The sequence below is a fragment of the Platalea leucorodia genome (assembly GCF_965183815.1).
Source record: "Platalea leucorodia genome assembly, chromosome: 4".
In the NCBI taxonomy this organism is placed as follows: domain Eukaryota; kingdom Metazoa; phylum Chordata; class Aves; order Pelecaniformes; family Threskiornithidae; genus Platalea; species Platalea leucorodia.
Genome location: NC_138826.1, coordinates 37,523,122 through 37,545,900, shown reverse-complemented (window position 1 = coordinate 37,545,900; position 22,779 = coordinate 37,523,122). Strand labels below are relative to the sequence as shown.

General features: G+C 48.8%; 1 protein-coding gene across 1 annotated transcript in view; it reads right to left on the bottom strand.

Annotated features, from left to right (window-relative positions):
* Positions 1-22,779, bottom strand: part of COL13A1 (collagen type XIII alpha 1 chain) — a gene marked incomplete at its 5' end in the record, with an annotated part of 91,950 nt that overhangs the window by 32,997 nt on the left and 36,174 nt on the right. The window contains 13 exons of the mRNA XM_082311356.1: positions 3,804-3,830; positions 4,449-4,511; positions 5,855-5,890; positions 6,634-6,660; positions 7,529-7,570; positions 8,071-8,187; positions 11,863-11,928; positions 15,872-15,898; positions 16,194-16,220; positions 16,324-16,350; positions 17,439-17,465; positions 18,563-18,589; positions 20,072-20,107. Coding sequence (XP_082167482.1) covers positions 3,804-3,830; positions 4,449-4,511; positions 5,855-5,890; positions 6,634-6,660; positions 7,529-7,570; positions 8,071-8,187; positions 11,863-11,928; positions 15,872-15,898; positions 16,194-16,220; positions 16,324-16,350; positions 17,439-17,465; positions 18,563-18,589; positions 20,072-20,107 — 549 coding nt within the window. The remainder of the gene's footprint in view (positions 1-3,803; positions 3,831-4,448; positions 4,512-5,854; positions 5,891-6,633; positions 6,661-7,528; positions 7,571-8,070; positions 8,188-11,862; positions 11,929-15,871; positions 15,899-16,193; positions 16,221-16,323; positions 16,351-17,438; positions 17,466-18,562; positions 18,590-20,071; positions 20,108-22,779) is intronic.

The window sequence follows — 22,779 nt, the reverse complement described above, 5'->3', positions numbered from 1 at the left end:
AGGCGATGAGGAAGCCTCCTGGGCGAGATGGGGCACAACCCGTTTTCCCCACCTGACTCTCACCAAGCTGACTGCCCTAGCCAGGGCCATTTCCCATCAGCGGTACCGACCCTGCTGGAGTGCCACAGCAACAGTGCTGGGAACAAAGGCAGTTCCAGTGTCCTGCTACCACATCCCGTGCCAGGGTATTCCACAGGGCACAGGGAGTCACTCAGTCTGCAGTGACTGTAGGATGGACAAACTTATCTGGAGAAACAGAGAATCCAAGGGTTGCCTTGTATTGCTACCATGAATTTTATCTGGTGGTAAATGGAAAAGAAACCATCTTAAGACAGTCTGCTTAAAGCTGTTATTTTGTTCTGGGTGTTCAATCCTTGCTTGGAAGGACTGTTTAGCAGGGATATATGTATATGCTTTTTTAAAAGCACTTTTTGTAATTGTGGCATCCTGTGAACTGTATTTTGTAAAATACTGCCTAATAACATACTATACATGACCTAGGCAGCGTGAGCACCTCCTACCCTATGCAGGATACTTAAGTATGGTATTTTCAGCTGTAAGAAAAATAAAACAATAATTATGAATGCTTTCTGCTGGAGAAGTGGGGACCACTCTCTGTCCCACCTTCTCAACTGCACTCCCTGTTTGTTTGTTTGTTTGTTTTCCTTAAATGAGACTGAGCAGAGAAGACCAATGCTTTCTGCTGGGAGGCACCCACACCAGTCACAGAGCCTGCCCTGCATGTGAAAGTAATTCCCCATCCCAGAGACTTTCCTGGAAAAAGCTGCCTGCCTGAAGAGCTGTTTGATTATTTAGCCCTGCAAAAGCAAAGCCACCTCAGTGAGAGGGAGCAAGGTAGCCCCTTATGGGGGACAAGTTACAGAGGAACCACACTACCCTGCATTTTCTGATGATGGCCTCAGCTCGCTTGCACAGCCCCCGCTGGCACCGGCAGGATCACACAGGCACTAGAGCTAATTAGAGAGCAGGAGCAACAAACATGACACTGCACCATTAAAAAGCAGAAAGAAACCCCAGAGCCAAAGCCAGAAAATAAGCAGGAAAAACAACTCTGCAGAACATTTTTAAACCCTTATGTATTTGAAAGCCATTGTAATACAGTAAGTACCCCCTGGGCCGATCCCTTTGCAATCCCCCGGTGCCCTTTGGGCAGCACAGGGTGCCACAGCTGGGCAGCAGCAGCCCACCAAAACCAGCACTGGAATGGTGCAGCCAAGCCAGAAGCTGGGAATCATCACCAAAGGCAGATATGAAAGGCAAAATGCCCAGCGCAGGTCCCCAGCGGGCTCCAGGAAGGCAGTCAGCGTCTCCAAGCTCTCCTGAGCTTCACACTGATTTAGGAAATACCCCCATGCTCCCCAGTCTCTCTGGAAGAGTTAGGCTATGCCTCTCCCCTCCAGCATAGAAGAGACCCTCATACTCTCTCCCCGTACACCTGGTGCGAGCAGCTTTATACCCACTCAGTGCCAATCATGACAGAGCATGTCCCATGCTGATCAGCTCGTTAGCAGTACTGGCCACAGGCTGTCAATTAAAACAAAGACCCTTCCTTTTTTGCTCCTTGCTGTGAAAGGCAGAATATGAGGGGGTTATTGGGCAAGACTGTGCCAGTTTTCTTTATTGCTCTTTCCTCAGAGCATGAGAAAAAGCCTCATCCTAAAGACCTTTCAAAAAAAAGAAAGAAAATGCCAGCAAAGCTGAATGTGATGGCTAGGCTGAGGGGCAGTGAGTCAAATGCTTATTCAAATGACCCAGGTGATCACACTTGCTAGTTGTCTAATAGCCTTCATGGGACACAAGACATAGGCCTCAATATGATCAAAGTACAAGTGGTGGCTACAGAAGAAAGTAGCTAAGAGAGTATTTATGTTGTGCTGCATCTGTCACTGGGTGGGGAGAGGTTATTAAATGAACCAGGGGTCTGTATGAAACCAGCAAGCCTCTTCAGGCCTGAAATGTTCTTCACCGCCAACAAAAGCAGCGATATGCTGTGCAAAATTGGTCACTCCTGCTAAACTCCGAATCATAGTGTTTGTCCTGGGCTCCTCAAAACAAAGAGAAGGTAGAATCTAGCCCAGGTAATTGGATCCAAAGGTGGAAGCATCAAAAGCCTTCCAAAGTCCCAAATGATCCTCCTAGGTGGGAGGACGACAGAAAGAAGCAGTTTCCAAAGACAACAAATGCACGTGCTGTACGGGTGTTCAGGAGCTGCTGCTGGGTGATGTCTGGCTGCTGATTTAAGTGTACCTCTGCACTTCCATTTCAATTCCTCTGAGCAAAGAAGAAAGGAAGTCGAGAGAAAACTGATCCTGACAATAACAAATCAAAGTCTGTGTGAAAGAAGAGGCTGCTATGGGACTGGGGAGGTGGCCCTTTGGAGCTGCAATTTAGTACCACAAAAAGCATGGCGGGTTTCATCTCCACTCTTTATGAAGTGGGATGAATAAGGGCCCAAGTAGCTAGAGCATGTATTCAGGGTCGCCCTGAGTCGTTGCTCTCCAACACAGAACAGAGAAGGCTCTCGCCTGTGGGTGACCCTGAGACATCACTGGAAGACTTGGAGACTTCCCCTTTGCCAGAGCCCAAATCAAGGGCTGATCAGTCCCCCTACATGGGTGCAAGCAGAGCAGGTGTCTGCTGGCAGTGAAATGCAGGAGTATAAGCAGGGGTGGAACACGGCTTCTCCTTCCAGCCTTTTCTCCCGCCCAGGCCACACTCCAGTTTCAGTTCTCCAGTTCAGCTTAATGGGAGAGCACCTGGCTGTTGAGAGAGCGGTAACCTCCTAGCCCCCAAAACACAGTACTTCTGGATGCAATTTTGCTTACGTTTACACGGGCACAATCCAGAAGCGACGCCTTTGTGCTTGATGGAATTACACTAATGTGAAAATGGACATGGCAGAACCTTTGGACTTCACATGCACTGCATTGTTTCTGAGGAGGTATTGTTTTCTTGTAGGAGGACAATTGCTACTGTTGTATGCGACTACTAACCTAGAGCCTGCATTCCCAAAGAACATCTCTTTAAACTCGATGTAACTAATCCATGTTACATTCTGAAGGGGCCTTTTCTCCCTTCAAATAGTAATCCACCCAGATGGAAAAAATATAGAAAGTGTATATGCTGCACGATAAATGGGATGCATGCCACATACTAAATGCTTGAAATGTATGTGTCGCTGTTAATGCCTTTCAAAATATTACAGGACCAGTCTTTTCTCATGATGTTTAAGATATATGGCATGACACAGTATGCTCTGACTGTCATGAACACTTGCCAATGTTGTAATGTTTTAAGCACAGTCTACTTTGAGTAATATACTTTAAATATATGGGTACAGTAAATTTCAATCAAATAGATAACATCTGGGCATAGACCATATGAGCCTGTAAAACGTGTCCAGAAACAGACAGAAAAGCCTGGTGCCAAACCTCAGCCTGAGTTGCAGAGTTTGAGTGGATTTGATGCGTCAGCTAACCAGATTTTATGAGGAAACCCCAACCCAGCCCATCAAATGGAGAGATGTAACAAATCATTAGCAAGCTTCATAGTCAGAGAAATATGCCTTTGGTAAGAATCGAATCCCACCAAATGGATAAAGGCTGCTTTTATTGCCTGAGCTTGGAGTGTCTGTCTGTGGTTAATCAGAGCACAGATGTGTACTCCATTAAATACCCCACAGAGCTGCCTCAGACCCAACTTCCTCTTACAACCCATCAGCCCAAGGAGCAGTATCTCCCAGATGATCTACCGCGGTAGAAAACTGTATTTCTCATGCCTACCTTTATGCCAGCGTCCCCTTTTTCACCCTGCCCAGCGAAGACCAGAGAGGGAGGAAACACAGAGAGGGACAGTAAGCATGAAATCAAGCAAGCGGTACAATCGTAACAGCAAGGGCCAAAGAGAAAGTAGCCGAAGTGGGGAGTGTGCGACAAATGCAACCCCAGGCCTCCAGACAGAACTGGCTGCTGCTAATACCACGGCACCAGCTGAACTCTGGCTGCAGCCCACCCCTCCCTGGGAATGCAAGGCAGTTTACATTGCTGGAGTGGATGCTGGAGGTCGCCCATACTAATGCTTCCTACGTGTTTTGGGTGTAGACAAACCATCGATTCGTTCAATGGACCAGAATACCCTCATTCTCCCATGCAAAGGCCTCTAAAGGCTGGGTCAGTTTTATTCTTTCACGGAGACTTGTGCAGGGCTGCACCTGGCTCTGGTTCAGGACAGCGGGGAATCGCTCTGGCCAAAAGTTGCTCAGGCCCTTTACATGGGAGCAAGTCTTTCTGTTTACATGGCTCATACCAGGCTCCAGAGAACTGCCTCCAGCCCCTGACCCTCCATATTCCTTTGGTGCATCTCTAGGTTTGCGTGCTACTTATCTGCCCGTGGGAGACGGCCCCACTGGCTCTGAGTTTAAGGATTACCTTGGGGCCAGTAGCTCCAGGGAGGCCATGTGCACCGGGCAGGCCTGACTCGCCCACCTCACCCTGAGGAAGAGAAGAAAGAAAACAGAGGAAGAAGCAAACACAGTGAGCAGCAAGAAAAGGAGCCTGTGGGATGCCTGAAAGGTCAGCAAAGATGTGAGAGGGATGTCCCACACAGAGGTGCCCACCACACACCAACCTACGTACCACCTGGGTCTCTCTGGGAGAGGAGCACCATTCTGCATGAAGAAAGATATTCAGGGTGTGAAATGTATGGATTGAAGGGAATGATCCCATGATCCTATATTATATCAGAGCTAACACCTTTGCTCAGCTCTTTGCCCTCTTTTCCCTTTCCCCTGACCCACTCACCAGGGAGGATTTTCTCCCCTACTTTCATCCATTCCTTCCACCTTTCCCAGAGAAAGGTCACAACCTCGGGCTCATTCCTCTGAGATCAGTGCAGGCTCTTTGCTTGCTAAGTAAATTAGCCAGACAAGTTGTTTCATGTAAGAGGAGATCGTAGGGAGGCCCTCGCTGCGAGGTCATTGCAGGGACCCCCTCACCGCTGCTCAGAGCCGCCCGCCCAGCACTCGCACAACAGGATGGGCTCTTAATGGAAAAACCGACGGTTTGCTGGAGAAAGAGGCAATAAATTGCATCTGTCTGCAGGAGTGGGCTGTGGTCCACGGGGGCTATAATTTCCACTTCCTGACATAACAAAAACTTCTCAGTTTATACAGAACTAATTAAAAAGCTCTCAGGTCTTGCCATTTTGCTCACAGAGCACCCATAAAGCAACGTGGAGATAACACGGGACACAGGACTCCCACCTGCTGGGAACATTCGCCTTCCCCTTCTCCAGCTGACATCTCTTTAGCAGTATCTCTTCATTCCCCCTCTCCCCTTTGATCTTCCTTTGTGTCTTTTCCCTGTCTCTCTTTCTGTCTCTTCATTACACCCTCTGGGCTTGACAGCCCTGCTGTTAATTAGCTGCTGCTGAAGACATTCGGGCATTGCCAGCTTCTGCCTTTTAACCTGGTGCAGGATCACCTCTTTCCTGCTTTATTGCAGGGAGCAATACATAGCCACGGATTTGGCCCTTTCCAGCCTCCTGTTCAGGTCTGGATGCACAAGAGGTATATTTCAGCCTGGAAGTGGGTGTAGAGAGGCACACAGACAGGGAGACATCTGTACCATAGCTACTGGAGAGCTACACCTCTGGGTCCAGCCTCTCCTTACGTGGGTGACATCAGGAGATCTGTGAGCCTGTCACAGCCCCATGTCCAGCGGGAGCAGAGCTCAGCAGAGGACTCCAGAGGAGTCCAAAGATTTTTGCAGCCGTGATCCTGCAAGGCATCAGTGCACCTTAATTCATGTAACAATATTGGAGCTCCCCTTCTTACCTTTCTGCCAGGGTATCCCTGAATCCCAGGATCTCCCTGCAAAAGGCAAAAAGACAAAAGAAAGTGAGGCTTGGCCTGAGAAGGACAAATCCCTGCCCTTTTCCCTGGGGAGATGCTGGGATGGAAGGGAATTCCATGGGGAAAATTCACCTTTTTCCCAGAGTGACTCCACTGAGTCCCTGACCCTTCAGCCCCATGGGTCACTGTTACCCACACTGGACTGAGCCCTAGCAGGAAACGTGCAATAAGCACTGGCAGCTGCATAACTTATGCCAGCTCGGTGCCCCAGCTCTGCAGTTCCTATCTCCTCACCCTGGCTAAATATCTCAGATAAAAACAAGGGGGTGGGGGTGGTTGCAGCTGAAAAACAACAACAACACACCCCTTCTCACATTTTGGCAAGTGAATAAATGGGAAACTGTGGTGGAGTTAACAATAGCATTGCAAAATCAGTTCCTGAAGCGCTGGCAAATGCTTTGAGAGTGGGAGAAGCCAATAAAGCTGTGTGTGGCAAAGAATTTTGCAAGACGGGCTGATGAGGCGTGCCTTGCTCGGTCAAGATGCAACTCAGACGTGTCGCCTGGACAAAACCCATGAGTCAGCACACGGGCCGGGCCCCAAAGGCAATACTGAGCTGGGTTAGAAATATTTTTCAGCTATTTTATGTAACCTCCTTTCCCCCTCTTCCACCCATTAAAATGTACATGTCTCTCCTTGCCAGGAGCATCCACCTCTCTGTTTATCGTCTTGCTCCCTCTAAGTGAGGCCAGACATCTCACCTTTGGTCCAGGAGGCCCAGGTAAGCCCTGCAGATAAAATCAAAACAGACACAGGAGTTGGCAAACGTAGACAACATTACACGGACTGCAGGGTGATGGGAGATGCTGACTGCTTTGGTTTGAAATGCCCCTTTACAGAGATGATTGGCACTAGTAAGCTCAAATATCCCCGATCTATTCTTCATGTAGATGAATAGTATCTTAACCCACGCTCCCAAATAAATTCATGCCCATAGTGCTCCATCCCCCCAGGCCTGGTCTCACTGAATCTGAAGACCAAAAAGCTGCTTTGCCTTATGCATTGTCCTCCAGAATCTTTTCTGTTTCTCTAGCTTTGCTTGGGAAACTTGTTCCCAGCCCACTGTGCAGCTCTGGAGTAAATCAGGCATTTGCAGCTTCCTCTGACAAGCTAAATAGAGAGAATATATTAACAAACAAACCACTTGTGGTTTTAAATGAGAAATAACCAAACAATTTACCTGATACGAACCATGAAGTATACCGGATATGCGTGTATGTAAATATAAATAAACAAAATATCCATACAGGAGCTGCCTTCCTGATGTGAGCAGATGGAAGGCAAAAACTACTCTAGATACACTTGAAGCCTATACCACCTTTGGTGTTGCCTGCTTATAGCAATTCAAATGTTTAGTCCTCACATCTATGGCTCCCCAGAGCTAAAAGAGAGATGAGAGTGCTTACAGGACACCCAACCCCTATATTGTGTGTGGAGAGCCACTTTTGCCTCAGAGGACAAGACTTGCTTGTCCTGCTAGCAGCCCTTGAAAACTCTTGGAGATGGAAACTCCTTTCATGCTGCAGTCGCTGCAGGGCCAGCGTGCCATGTTTCTCCCCGCAGCTCCCAGGAGCCAAGCTGGTTTCTGGTACCCACCTTCCCATCTCTGCCAGGCTTCCCAGGTTCTCCCACTCTGCCCTGTTGCAAGAGAGACGTACGTTAGCAGGATTTTCTGCCCTGTCCCCTGCCATTTAGCAATAGTATTATTTTAAATGGTGCTTCTGTTTTCGCCCTCCTTGGCTGCTTGCTACCAGCCTGAGAACAGGACAGGGGCAGGACTTCAAAGGAGTTGCAGGGATTCTTATCAGTCAGGTTTCTGCTGTGAGCAGGATAATTACACCCCGTGTGTTACTTCCTCCCTGTGACTGTCTGCAAAGGCTGAGGAGGAGGAGGAAACAGGCCTGGTGTCACCCACTTACATGTGCGTGTCCAGATAGCAACAGTGCTGGGCACACACCTCTGCCTTCCCTCCCGCTCCCCCTCCTTCCTGGGAACTTCTTCCTCCCCACACATCCGCGTCCCCTGCAAATCTCCTGTCCGTGGCTATCCTGGCTTCAGAAGAGGCAACAAAGGCCAGAGGAAATTGTCTGTGCCCTAGGGAAAAAGGAAGCAGAAGGCTTTTTTGTAATTGAACTTACGGGCGGCCCAACTGGCCCAGGCTGTCCTGGGGTTCCTTCGGGTCCAGCTGGTCCAGTGGGCCCTGGTGGGCCGGGGGGCCCCGGGGGACCTTGGATTCCTGCTTGTCCTTGTTCACCCTGAGGTTCGTTAAAACAAGGGGTTATCGGCAGGCAGAGCAAACCCTTCACACCACCACCCCAGGGGCCCAAGGCAGGTCAGCCTGGCTGAAGCAGAAGAGGTAGAAGCAAGTCCTAGGTTAGTGCCAGGAGAGGTTTCCAAGAGTGAGGCAGAGCCCCGCTGAGGACGGCTGGGCTGCCTGGGCAGCAGGAGCCAGCACCCTACGGTTTGCAAAGACATCGGAGGCCACCTTGTCAGAGCTCTCTTTAAAAGGGCTCTACAGATGACTGAGCAGTCCAAAGAGATCTTTTTCTTCATGAGTCAGTCAAGTACAATTTATATGTCAAGGCCCACCATCTCTTGAGCTTCTCAGGAGGCTTTCCAAAGCACTTGACAGTCATATGTGAAGCAAAGCCTCCCGTGACCACACTGGCACTTCCAGGCAGAACCGCAGTATCTTACCTCAGCCTAGTTTTTTCCCTGTGCTATATTTGTTGGACAACACTCCCTCTGTTTTGCCAAGGACCAAAAGTAGAAACGCCACAAAACCAAAAGAAAATAACACGATCATCATGGCATTTCTGGAGCCTGCCCAAAACAGGCCTACATACACCAGGCAGAGCTTGTTTTTGTAAGATTTAACAAGCTAGTGCGTGCAGAGCCACCTGCCATTTTAAGCTCTGTGAAACGGAGCCGTTTCAGCCGGTTCCTCCCCAGGCCCCTCGGTAGCCATTCGGCGGCTGTGGCTCATGCCTCAGCAATGTCATCTGGCCCAGAGGACCTGGACTTGGGACTTAGCGGCGCTGAGGAGACAGTGGGTTGGAAGCACCACGTTTGAATACCAGACTGCTGATCTATAATTGATGAATCCAGCAAACTCCTAAGGCACCGTGGCACCCACGCTAAGCTGTTAGTTTCATGGGCTCCCCTCCCATTCCCCCTCCTAGATAAAATATCATGACATCCTACTGCTAGCGACCCAATTTAAATTTGAAAAACTCTTCTTGGTGGATCCATGGGAAGCTAGAAATCAAACATGGTTGTTTCTCAATTATAAATCAATGGGCATGCAGTTTGGTCTCTGCTGCATTTATCCTCCCTACAGCCTTATACGCTGCTGGGTAAAATTAAGACTGCTCTCACACGCTCGTGTGTTCAGGAGAATGCACGAAATCTGTCCCCTGCATGTGTTCCTACCAAGTGTGCTGTTTATCCTGGCTGCCTTTAGTAAAACATGCAGATTCAGGGATGCTAGCTTTATTTAGAATTATAAATGAAAGTAATAAGCTGCAAATTTCATCCCTTCTGCCATGAGCTCTATTTAAAAGAAAATTTCCAACGCGCGGGCCAGGCTCACGGGAAGCTCAGTCATGTGTGGAGCAGCAGCCCTTCTCCTCAAAAGAGCCGCCGCCTCGCCGCCCAACCCGCAGCCCACGCTGGGAAGCCTGCTGAGCCCAGGCAGGGAAGGTGCCCTCTCTTTTCCCCGTATTGTCAGTGGATCCTGGCTCACCCTGTGGCCCACGCAAGGGGACACAGGATCCTTCCTGAGCTTCCCTGTCCTCCATACTCAGTGCTATTCAACAGTCCTGGAAATGGTCTTGTAGCTTTTAGATTTGGGAGGGAATTTGGATCCAACGAAGACAAGAGGTTTGGAGGACACTGGAGTATATTTCTGGATTTCCTCTTGCCCTGACGTCTCAGCCCAGCTTCAGGGACTTCCCTCCCAGTGCATCTTACAGCACCCCCACTATGGGTGCATGAAAGGGTGCGTGCATCTTACAGCACCCACACCACGGGTGCACCGTGGGAAGGCCATGGGGGCTTTGCCTGTTTCCCTTTGGCTTTCCCTCCTCTGCTCCCACCTCAGCTGCTCTCCGGCAGCCCAGTCCACGCTCCAGATTTAGGGCACTGGAAATGCAGCACAGTGCTGGGAACTGGTGCTGGCACCCTGGCAGGGGACAGGGAGATGGGGAGAGCCAGAACCCTGCCCCAGCACGGGGAATGGATGGAAGGAGCTCACCCAGAACTACCATTTGCATTGCCTCTGCTTCGCTGCCTCAGACAGAGCGTGCTTTGTGTGAGCGACTGCTCGTCCATACAGATCCCTAAACAAGCAAAATGTTATTTACCACATCATTATAGTCTTATTAATGCATTCAGAAAGACCCCCACAAGTCTAACTAGACTGTAAGTGGATACAGTAAGTTGCAGATGAGGTGCCATTTTCATCACATGTCATTCTATATTTTTAGCCATTGACTGGAGCTATTTTTCAATTCTTTTAAACACCAGTTAGCCACTCTGATTGTGCCTCAGCAATGCAATGCTTGTTCAGCCTCCTAACACAGGTCTCTCTCCACTCAGCTCATGTCTCTGCTAAGCCCAAGCCCTTGGGCAAAGCACTCTTGCTGATGTGCTCAGAGGCAGCAGCAGGATTTTCCTCTCTCAGGTGCTGGTGCTAACATTTATTTTGCAGCCTCACATTTTTTCTTAGTATTCATATGTTAGGCTTCTGGAATTGCTTGGTGCTGGCAGATCTGTAGGAGTGGATTACATTTTGTTGCACTTAGGGAATGAATATGGCAACGGCAAAATGGATCACAGCAAAATTCTCCGGTGAAGTTAGCCCCTGGGGACAGAGGGAATTTGCAGTCTTGGCTGACGACAGGACGCGGGGCAGCTATTCAAGTTTCCCACTTCATCCTGGATACAAACTTCAGCTTTCAAAGCCTTTCCAAGAGGTCAGTCCTTGGCCTGGCCCTTCGGACTGTCACTTTGAAGGGCAACCAGTGCAAGCCGTACGGCTTTGTCTGGTGCGAACACTGAATCAATAGAAACTGAATCGAGACCATGGGCTCAAGCGATAACGTCAGGATTTTGCCAGCACTGCGCAAGGACCAGGCACCTCGTGGTAAAGGCCTGTATTGCAGACTGCAGTTCCCTGCTAGCATCTGACTGTCTAGACAGGCAGCGGGGTGACAAAACCCAGCCACTTAATAGAGGGTGCCCAGCACGCTTCAGCGGGGTAATTACAGCGGTTTGTCCACACAGGAAAGTTAATCCCCGTTGATGGAACGAGGAAGCTTAAAGTGGGCTCATTAAAAGCTACATGAACTCTGACTATGGACACTCTTATTCACTATTCATATGTCCATAATTCATTTTATGAATTCATTCCCAAAATAAACTGAACTAAACATGAATTATGGCCCTGGAAACCAAAATAAATGTGTTTACACAAAGATTTAATGCAATTTAACGAAACCATTATAAGAGCTTATTTAAACACATTTTCCCAAGTGTCTCAGACTAGACTAGCCCTTAGAAGAAGCGTTTGCCTATTCATTCGTCTCAGTTAGATTTCACAGACATTAGCTGCATTTCAGCAAGAGGTTTCTAACCTCTTCTGGAGATTGAATATGCAGGAACTGACTCCTTAAGGTAGGAGACTGCTTGTCGACAGTCCCAAGAACAGTTTCATGGCCCATTTCTTTTAGTTTAAAAAACTGGCTTCACTGCATTTCTTTTTAGCCACATTATCACATCAAAGATTTCCTCTGCTTCAAAGAAAGTCCCTCAGCTCTGCCCAAGCCTCTTGGAAACCTCTCTGTAGGGGAAGAAAGACAGGTAGCAAGCTGATTAATTGCAAGCGTCGAGGTAGGCTTAGAAACAGGCAACAAGGAGGAGAAGTCTACCTGGAAAGTGCGTCTCTTTATGACCGGAGGTGGAGCCAGCCGCACTGAATTGAGGAGAGGCAACAGCTGAAGAAGATCAAACCAGAAGGTCGCGGGGCAAAGGAGGCCATTAGGGCACCAAGAGTCAGAGAGCAGCCAGGGGAGAGAACAGAGAAGAGGGGAACAGAGAGATTGCCGTGAAAATAAAACACCGCGTGAGAGCCGCGCAGGGCATGGGTACCTGCCGGCAGACCTCTGACCTCTGCCGCACCGTGCGTTGCTCACAGGGGGACTTGCCACATGCCAGCCCAGGTGGGCGCAGGGTGACCACTCACCAACCCGGTGCTCCCACCGCACAGAGCTTTTACCACTTTCTCTGCTCAGAAATAAAACTTACTCCGGGGATTTTTGACTGCAAGACATCCCCCACTGGCTCTGCTAAGCTCTCTGGTGCCAGGACTGTTTCTCTTAATTTCTCATCACCAGATTTGAGGTAACTATCAAAATGCCAGTTTTCTCCAAGTTTCCCAGGTATGGTTTCCTCTTTCTTTCCATCTTCCCTTACAAGAAACACAGTGTATCTCCAGGCCTCACCCTTCCTCATGGTGTGGAAGGGAGTGGAGAGGTGCTAGCGAGGGCCAGCAGCAGGCATCGCAGCCAGCAAACAGGTCCTGGTGTGGTTTATTTAGCTGAGCAGACACAGCCATCATGGCCAAGGGAGAAGACTAGACCTTGGTGCCTCTGAGCCTTGAGCAGGGTATTGCCTTGGGAGCCTGTGCTTTGCTTTTCCTTGTTTAACAGTAACATCAGCCTCTGACTGGTTATAGCCAGGAATGCTGCCTTAGGGCACAAAGCTGACCCGGACACACAGAAATCGAATGCACTAAAGCTCAGGAGCATTTGTTCATCCTTCTGCTGTATCCAGTTTCCACTTGCATGCATGCTGCTGTCAGCCTGGCACCCACCGTGCCGGCTCCAGGCCCAGGAATGCTCCTCTGGCCTGATCCACTTTCCTGTTCCTATCAGTTTTCCATTGAAGCTGCTCTTGATTTACACAGGGAGAAGAGAAAGAGTCTTTCTGTGCTCAGGCACAAAAACGGGCCCCGTGTGCAACATTTCCCCGTGTGAGCTGTGCACTCAGATCTGAGAGGTGTGCCCATAGGTCTCCCACCACAGTAACCATATGCATCCAAGCAACGTACTTTAATCCCTTTAAACATTGTTCTTCGTGTCTGCAGTGAAAGCAAGGATCCAGTCCTGTTGCAAAGAGAAGTGGCAAGCCAATATTGCAGCATTGCCGCCCTGTTATCAGGCGATCGTGTTCAAATGCACTGATCCAGACAGCCACAAGCTATCACAACAAAAGCAGGGCTGCTGGAAAATCAGCTAGGCTGATTTTATATGAAGGAAATCCTTCTTTTTCTAAAAGACAGTGCAGGAAGCCCCATAGCTCAGGAGAGCATTTGGGACTGTGCTCATCTTCTCAAGGGGGATGTTGCTGTAAATCCCCACACCCCCATGCTAGGTGTGCCTAGCATGTCTGTACCAGTGACCCAGACCCAGCTGAGCTGGCTTTGCCTGGCTCCTCAAGTGCTGAAGTGTATCTGAAATATTATGCAGCTTACCAGGGATGCTGGAAAGGATAAGGAGGAAAATAGAGAGAAGCGGTCCTGAAAACAGAGGCAAGACAAGACCCAGCAATGGATTCAGGTGCAAGTGAGAGAGTTTAGAGAAGAAACCTGAAGCCTTTTCCACCCAGCTCCCACCTTGCCTTCTCTGTGTCCCAATGGCAAGTTTTTTTCAGAAGACAGTGTGCAATATTGGATCTGCATCCTCATGCCTTTGCATCAGAACTGGGTCCCATCAGACCATTACCCACAAACCTTTAGCGTAAGGATCTGGTTAGAGCGCAGGGCTGCAAGGGTGGTACTTAGGTATTCCTAGGGGACAGTTAAAACACATGACACAAACGGGGTCAGTTAGACACACGGCATTTCTGAGAGCAGACGGAGCATGGCTGGTTGCCCTCTTCCCTGAGCTAAGTGCCATTTTCCAGAGTGGCACTTGGAGCAGCTCAAGTGGCCAGCTCACACCGAATGGGTAGCCCCACTCCTGGGCTTGTCCCTCACAGCAGTGCAGGCCATACAGACTCATACAGAAAAAAAAAAAAGGAAACTACAACCTGAGCCAAGGCATACATCCTAAACTTACATTTCCTTCCTAAGAAAACAAAGAAGAAACAAAACTGAAACAACATCCCTGGTTTTTCAGGATGCTGATTTTCATTTCCTCTCCCAGAATATCTGACAAAGGACCTTGTCAACCAGGAAAGCAAGAACAAATTGCAATTCAGTCAAATGTATAGCATTTTTACAACAAGACTCATCCTAATTTTCATTTTGGGAGGAAGAGATGGAACAGCCACCACCTCGGCTGGCTGATTTGCACCTGTGACTAGACCCTTCGAAGACAGCCCACCCTTGGGCTGATCTGAGGACAGTCACCCTTCCCATGAGCATGTCTCTGCCTTGGAACAACTCATGGGCTTCTTAAAATGTTAAGCTTGCTGCCTCATGAGACCAGAAGTACCTCCATGAGAGCCAAGGAAACATCGCCAGGCTTTGCTGGGATGTGAGGCTTCGCACCAGCCCTTTCCCCGCTGTCACAGCCCTCCGGTGTGTCACCCCGGGGTGCCTACAACCCCGACCCACCAAACCAGTGTGCCTTTGCCCCCAGGTCTGAGCCCAGGCTACTCCCAGTGATGCACAAGCTGCATCTCTGTTTCCCAGTGTTGCTGCGGGTCCTGCTGCTGCTTTTCACCTTGAGCACCGAGGACAGTCAGAGCCAAGGGCTGTAACGTGAACCCAGGACACCTCTAGGGTGAACATTGTTGTTAGCTTCTTTTTAACATAACAATCTAGTGAGCCAGCTCGCCTAAATAAACACAGCTGACCAGCTATTATTGTACCAGTACTGGCACATACCCACGGCCCTCTTCTCCCTCACTGCCAGCCTGCCTCTGCCGCACAGAGCATCCAGGGCCCTGCTCCCTCAGGGCCAGGGACCAGAGCCCAGCTAATTGTCCAGAGGCCCATCAAAAATAAACAGAAAGCCTTTAAGCCTGTCTCCCTGTACACCCAGATTACAAATTCCAGCCACTTCATATGATGTCGTTCCAATGCATTTCCAGTGGATTTTCAGCACTCCGGTTGTTTTTAGAGCTGCTTAAATTTTACCGCTGTAATCCCCTCAAACCCTGTGATGCACTCTCTCCTCTCTTGGCTGCGGTACATGCCAGCCAGGCCAGGACAAAGAGGCAAGTGGGGCAACATCCTGGCTTTCGTTAAATGCTTGCTAGTGTCAACCCTCCCTCTCCACCTCTTCTTTGCAGGCAGAAAGCCCACCAGGCCTGGGGGGCCAGCATGGGGACCAGCTCACCAGGGACCAGCCAGAGCACTGTGGCAAGGGGTGGTCAGGGTCACTTTTGGGCAGGGAGCACAACCCTTCCTCTTGTCTCTCTGCAGGGTTGAGGCCAGCATGAGGGAAAAGAAAAAGGGAGGAATGATGATAGAGTCTCCCCGAGGTCTGCAAACCCCCAGTGCTTCTGGCCACGCAACCGCAGCAGAGTTTGTGGAAGCAGGACAGAGCTGGTGCAGCAGCACAAGGTGTGAGTGGGTCACCTCTACTCCTCCAGAAACCCCAGGTTTTGTTGGGTTTTGGGGTGAGGACACAGGCCTTCCCTGCTCCGGCACAGAGCATGGGAGGGTCTCCAGGAAGCAGTAATGACAGCATTTAGCTGGGGGTCAGCCCCAGTGGGCAGGAACAGACCAGGGAACCAACATCCCTCCTAGAAAACCTTATCTGCTGCTTTTCTGCGAAACACATCAATCAGCCGAGCGCTGCCCTTGGGGCCCCGATGACGCATCTTGTTAATGAAACGATCTATACTTCCAACAAAAAGCCATTCAACTGAAGGTGGATTAACATGCAGGAAGGCACGGGACAGACGGTAATAACACTAATGACTTACCCTGTGCGGGTACTCTGCACACTGACCCTGTGAAAGAAGGGGATTAAAAGGAAAGAGTTTAAACCACAAACAGAGAGGACCAAAATAGACACACGGGGTCAGATCCACAAGGTGTAAATCATTGTGACTATATTGAATTCAGTGCAGCTATGTCAATTTGCACCCGACAAGCACTGTGCCCCCGTCCCCTCTCCCCAGAGCCCTCTGTTCTTGCTGTGTTTCTCAGCCACTCAAAGTCAGAATGAGCAGCACCAAGCCCATCAAGTCCCTTCCCTGCTCACTTCTTACATTTAATTTTCAACATGTCTCCCATTAAAATTACCTTTTCTCCTTTTTGTCCTGGGGGTCCCTATAAAGGTGATAAAGAAAGCCCTCAGTAAATGAAGGAGTTCAGTGCACGCAAGGGGAAAGGGATTTGGAGGATGTGCAATTACAAGAGATGGGATACTTACGGGTTGTCCCCTGGGACCTGCAGCACCCTTTAAAGAAACATATTGTCATGAATGCGAGATGGATTCCCGTTTACAGTGACGAGACGACAAAAACTCTCAGTGTATGGAATAGGTGGAAACTCAGCTTTTAAAAACAATTGTGGAGAAATGTTCCCAAGAGAGATCTGGGTTCCCTTTGTTACTTGAGTGAAAATGCACGCATGTTCTGGCTGCACTGCGGGGGGCAATTATTAAACGGAGAGGGGAAAAATCATCAGGAAAACACACCCTTATTGTTCCCAGGACCTCAGCTGACAGTGCGTCTCCTCGGCCGACGCACTGAGATCAAACCAGAAGCAGCTACGGCTGAAGCCTGAGCTGCAACTGCCTGAGCTAGGGTTGCGCAACAGGGGGATGTCAGCTCACCCCTCTGCTGAGGAGCGGGGAAGGGGGATCTTCAACATGTGCTCGCCAGAGGGTTACACTGACACTCAGGCTCAAAAAACAGAATTAGCAGAAGAAAATATTCAGCATTTCAGTGAGCGAAGGTGACTACAGAGCTGCTAGCTTGGCATACTCGTGTTTGGGGATTTCATCATCAGAGATGTCAAGAGGAACAAGACCACATTTGGGGTTCCATCAAGTGTGTCCTAAGTTTATAATTTTCAACCAAAAGCATTTTAGTACGATGCATATATGGAACAGACCTTCAAGAGGGGAAAGAAAGATACTTAATACAAAAAATATGCTTTTGTTGTTGTTGTTAGATAAGTTGAAAGCTGCCAGATGGGTATTCAGAAGACTTTCCATCAACTTTTACTTCTGCTATGAGGCCAACCACGAAAAATGTCAGCTCCCAGAGTATATTTAAAGAACATAATTGCTAACTACAAGGAAAACATATCCCATGCGTAACTAGAGAGTTGCTGTTGTGACATGATGAATCTGATAGCCATAATGTAAAAATTACAGACGTGCCTCCCAGCACTGCTATTATGAAGTTACAGAATTAGGGACACAGCTAGTGCGTTGGCTGAACTAGGATTGCTACCCTGCCTATGAGCTCATTTCCAGCTGAGAGGCAACGTAATTTCAAACCAATCCATCACCCGCAGACAAACATATATTTTTTTTACCATCTCCCCCTTCTGTCCAGGATGACCCTGCAAAAGAAAGAAAACATGCCACAGCCTCAGCCATTGCAGTCTGTAGAAGATGTTGGCTTAACCTGCTTAGCCCTTGCCTCAGGAGTTACCCGCAGTCACTGTACTTTGTCAAGGGAGGTGCAATCCCGTGCACGTGGAACTTCACTCACACATCTAACAGGACACTGCTCTTCGCTCCCCAAAATGCTGAGAACAAAGCTCTGGAGGATGAATACGGGGTACAAAGGCTCTGCGGGGCATGGCCAGGACGTGGTTAAGCTCTGCTCAGGCTGGCTGAGCAGCTACAGCTGAGTGCAGTGCGCTACGCCTTACTGGGGCTCACATGTGTGTCCCCAGAGCAGTACAGGAGAAATGCTGCTGGCCTTGGCAGGGTGATGCTCCTCATGGCAAAAACAGGGTCCCGCTGTAGGAAATTAGATGACAGAGGTATGTGCTGCCAGCTCCTTCTCCATTACAGCATGGCCAGAGGAAGTGTGGTGGGGAACTTGGCTAAGGGGCTGCCTGGAACTATGGGTTTCATGTCAGTTGGGTTCATAGTGAAGTAGCTATATTTGTGTCTACCTCTCTGACGGATGGGAAGAACTTAGGTCTCTCTCTCTCCACTATAAAGTTGATTATAAGGAGGCTCTAAGGACAGCATGGAGGTCTTTAGGGTCCTTTCCTCTTCTATGGCAACTCTTTGCAGCACAGGAGCAAAGAGAAAGAAGCTGTAGGGTTGACTTCAAATGAGGCTGTCAGCTGAGTAAAGCAGAGGGTTAGTGCCTAGGGGCCTGCTCTGTCTCTCTGATTCAGGGTGGGAGTGCCTGCTTTCCCTGCCAGGCTGTTGCACTTGTGAAGTGCTATTTTATAGATTTGCCTAGAAAGGAAGCAGCCACACTCTGCCTTCCCTAATCTCCTGAGTCCTGCATCTCCCCCAAGGCACCTGTGGTATCCTCCTTCCTGCCAGCCTTCTAATTTTCTTTTAATCCATGCATGCGTGTGACATTGCAAAATAATCCTCTTTTAAAAACATACTCTATAACAGGCAGGCTGGCAGGACAGTGGGACCTAGCAGGAGGCAGGGCAGAAAGCCTTGAGAGAAGGTATTTGCTTACCGGTTTGCCATCCAAGCCAATAGGGCCCTGAAATAAAAAAGAAGAAATTATGAGAAATGCTTTCACCAGGGTGTCTGTCCATCTGCCCCAGCAAGCACTATGTGTCGCAAGATTGCATGGGCTGGGGAAGGGATGCAGAGGTGAGGCGACTCTTTCTGCCCTCCTGCCGAGTCCTGGCAGGTCCCTGGCCCACTGGGTACCAGACCAGCTTCCTGATTGCTTCTGCAGGGACCTGCTCCCTGTCAGCCCATTTCGGCAGCATCACCGGACACAAGAAGGGAAGGGAAGGGAGGAGGGATTCATGGGCAATTTGCGAAAAACCCTCAGCATTTCAAATTTTGAAGTGTCCTGTAAACTAGTTGAAAATCAGCAGTTTTCTCAAGACTTTGATTTAAAAAGGCACCCACCTTCGGGGGAAGAGGAATTTTTGCAAATGATAGAATAATAAAAGTGTCCCAGGGAAGAGGTGACATACAGCTCAGCAGCATGTTGAAGGTACTATTTGATGAGAAACAGGCTCTGCAGAGTGCTGTCCCACCCAGCACTTTCTCATGAGCTGGGCTGATTTGTTTTCTGCTCCTCTGAAAGCCAAAGACCTCAAAGGCCTCGAGAGATCTGCTTCTCCTCAGCCCAGGGGCAGCTCACAGCCCCCCTTTTCGCAAAGGGCAGAGCCACAGAACCCTGTCAGACGTCTCGGAGGCTGCCAATTCCTCCCGTTTTCCAGGCGTGAGAGTCTCCCCCGCAGACCTGCTCTGGCACATCGTGTGTCCTGGAGCAGCAGCTGAGCTGCCTGGTGCAAGCAGGGATGCGGGGGGTGTTTGTGTTTGCCTTAGGCTTCCTAGTCATCCAGGATAAATGCATAAGAATAAATAGCAACCGTTGGAGTTCTCCAGCAGCCTCAATGCTTCAGACAGTGTTGCCAGCAACTGTAGGACTGAAATGAAATTTGCTTTGTCCTCTCCTGGGTTTATTTTCTGTTCCCTTGTCCATCTGTAACAGTGTTGGAGAAGAATCACCCCCTCATGCTTTTTGTCCTTTCCTTTTGGCATGACCAGGGTGTTCAGCCTAGCATGGTCCCTAGCTGACCTGCCTCACACAGGGCCCCGTTTGGATCACAGGCGCTCACTGCTATTGCAATATCACCTCAAGGCTCAATTAAGGTTGGAATTTCACCTACCTAGGGGTTATTTTCTTTGTTTGGGGGTATTTCTTAGGTTGGTTTTCTTTTACTGAACAGATCTGGCTTCAACTATGTTATTTTAACACTTGAGGTTTTTAAAATTAATTTCCTTTCAGAGTTGTGTGGTTTGTTTTTTTTTTCCCTAAGTATCATTTAAAAGAAAAAAAAAAAAAAGAGAAGAAAAACAAATGAAGAAAGAATTACTTTTTTCCAGTGATACCAGGTCAGGTCCTTCGTTTCAGACAGAAATGATGAGATACAGCAAGCACTAATGACACTTCCTAGTAATATTGCACACCCGTACCTCATAAATTAGCAGTTACACTTACCGGGAATCCAGGAAAACCTCTTGTTCCAGGCTGTCCCTGGGAAGAATGAAACGGAGACAGCAGTTTAGAGGAACCGAAGTGGATTTTGACTGACCCTAAGTCCTCTCTACGGGGCCTTTTCTCCAGCCCCTGCACATTTATCCTACAGCTCTCTGAAGAGTTACCCAAGACCCAATTTCCCTCCAAGGGGAAAGCACCTTGGGAAGGAGGGGAAATCTCTCATCCCCACTCCAATTTGTATAGGGCCAAGAAAATCCTGGAGCAGGTCCAGTTTGGACTGCGAGCAGTTTCCTTGAAGTTTCTACATTAATTAAATGGGTGTCCCTAGCCCATACACTAGGCTTTTGGAGTATATTCCAGAGGCTGAGCTCATTTTATGGCAATTCTTGCTGCCATAAACTGGAGGCGTTTAATGCAGGGTGCTGCTCTGTGCAAGACAAACCTTGCAGGTCACTGGTGTCTAAATACAGCCATCCCTCTTTTCCTCCGCCCCTAATCTCACGTCCCAGTGCATTCATTTTCCTCACAAATAATTCTGGAGAAGAGATGATTTTTTTTTCTTTTCTGTTTTTTTCCTCTGAGAGCTAAGACAAAAAGGAGAGTTAGGCAGTATGATGAGAGGAACATGAGCACCAAGTCCTTTCCCCCGCCTCTTTCTGGCTAGTCAGTATTGGCTACCAGTTTGGGATCAGGTACAGCAAACACTGGGTTAGAATGTGTTTGGCAGCTTCTTCATCACCCACTTAAAAACTCTGAAAAAACCAAAATGTCCTGGCTGTTAATTTTTCATAGTTCTTCAGTTTCTGGGACCTGTGACATCCCAGATCACAGTTACCCTAGATTTGTGAATATCCAGAAAAGATACCACTTTACATAAGGACTTTTTAAACTCAATTTCCCAAAAAATGTGTGAGCCAAGTTGGGAAGCAATATTGACCAGACTTCAGCAGATCTGGAAGCACACCCACGTAGACAGAAACAGCAGGATGAGGTAAATCCTGTACCATGCTCATCGAGTGACCGCTGCGGCATCTTGCCTTCCCTGAAAGCCGTGCTATGATGCCAAAAAGCCCAGGTTTCTTATGTGTTCCCATGCTTCATTTTCAGGAAGAAAATCCTTTCTTGGGCAATTTGAGATACCATAACCAGACTCTTTGCGTCCCTCAAGGGTCTCCTAGGAAAGAGCTGGGTATAAACAAGAGTTCACTTCTGCAAAGAAATGCACATGGGTGCATCTCTGCCTTAACCAGAGTTGTCCCATGTGATGCCGAGGGAAGGAAAGGGGAAGGAGGGGACGGCATGCTGGGCTGCAAGGCTGAGGTTTGCCACAGTGCAGCTATGCTAATCCCGTGGGAGAGAGTTCAGAGCCACGTTGGCAGGGAAAACCTTCACCTTCGGGTTACATCTCCTCCAGCCTCCCTCTACCTGCAGAGAGACTCAGTGAAGATCTGGCCCTTCAAGAGATGGGGCCAGATAACCTCTTTGCAGAGTTTGAGGGATGCCCCTACCACAAAACGCCTTGTGTTGTGCTGAACAGTTGTGTTTTTATACACCATGCTAGCAGGACCTAATCCCATTTGCACTGTTTTTTTAGTTCTGCAAAGTTGAACTTGGTCAGCTTTGCTTTGCAAGATACATATAAAACCACCTGGTCCTGTTGGCCAGTGACCAGGAGGGAAGATAGGCTATAAATTAAAGGATCTGTCCACTGCTGATTTCTGAAAAGGCAAGAATCAATAAGAGCCTAGCCGCAATTCATTAATTTTGGTTCCCTGCTGGACACCTCCTTGGACAAGAAGTGCTAAAAAAAGAATTAGGGAGAAGCCCTGGAAATTGTGCAATTTGGCTTCCTCTGTAGACTACAGACTGCTGCCTTTTTCTCCTTGGAGGACGGCAGAGTGATTTGCACGGTATCAGGCCAAAACAACAGTTCAGCAGCAAGCAATTCCAAGAGACTGTTTTTGTTGGGTGACTGTTTTTCCTTGTCTTCTTTTTAAAATGTTGATCGTATGAAGTATGTAATCCCAGGAGCTGCCAAATCATGGAGACTGTCTGTTTCTGCCACTATCGGCGCACTGTCCCTCCCCGGCCAGAAGTTAAGCAGCTCTGAGCTCTAGTGAAAACTAACCTTCAAACAAAAATCTGGAAACTATTTGTCATCCCACGTCTTTCCGAGTGGCCTCTTGGCCCGGGTTTCCGTGTTTGTCTTCAGTGCTCAGCCATCCTTTTGACCTATCACCAGCTCCCCGGGAAACTGGATCGTCTTCACAGTAGGCTTTGGGGGTGGAAGTGTGGAGTTGTGCCAGTCCTGGCACCTCCGGGCTTCGACTGGGGTAGGCAAAAGCGCATTTTAAATATCATTTGCCATCTAAGTTTTCTGCTGCTTTGGAGATGCAACGCATTCTGCACTTTCGCAAACAGCAGCAAAGGCAATGAGGCAAAGCAGCAGCACCAAAGCAGACATTAAAAATTGTCCTGCAGACCAGGCATGTGTCCTTCAAGAAAACAGTGGTGCCTGTCTCTGTTTGCAGGACCGACAGTGACAGGGACTGATGGCTTTTCACTCCAATTACTATAACCACACTATCCAGAAGGCTGAGCGCTACATTTTATGAGAAACAGCAAAAGCGATGGGGCATTTACCCTCCAAAATCTGCTGCTTATGGAGCAGGGTGGTCTCACTCAGAGCTTGGCATTGAGAGACCTGC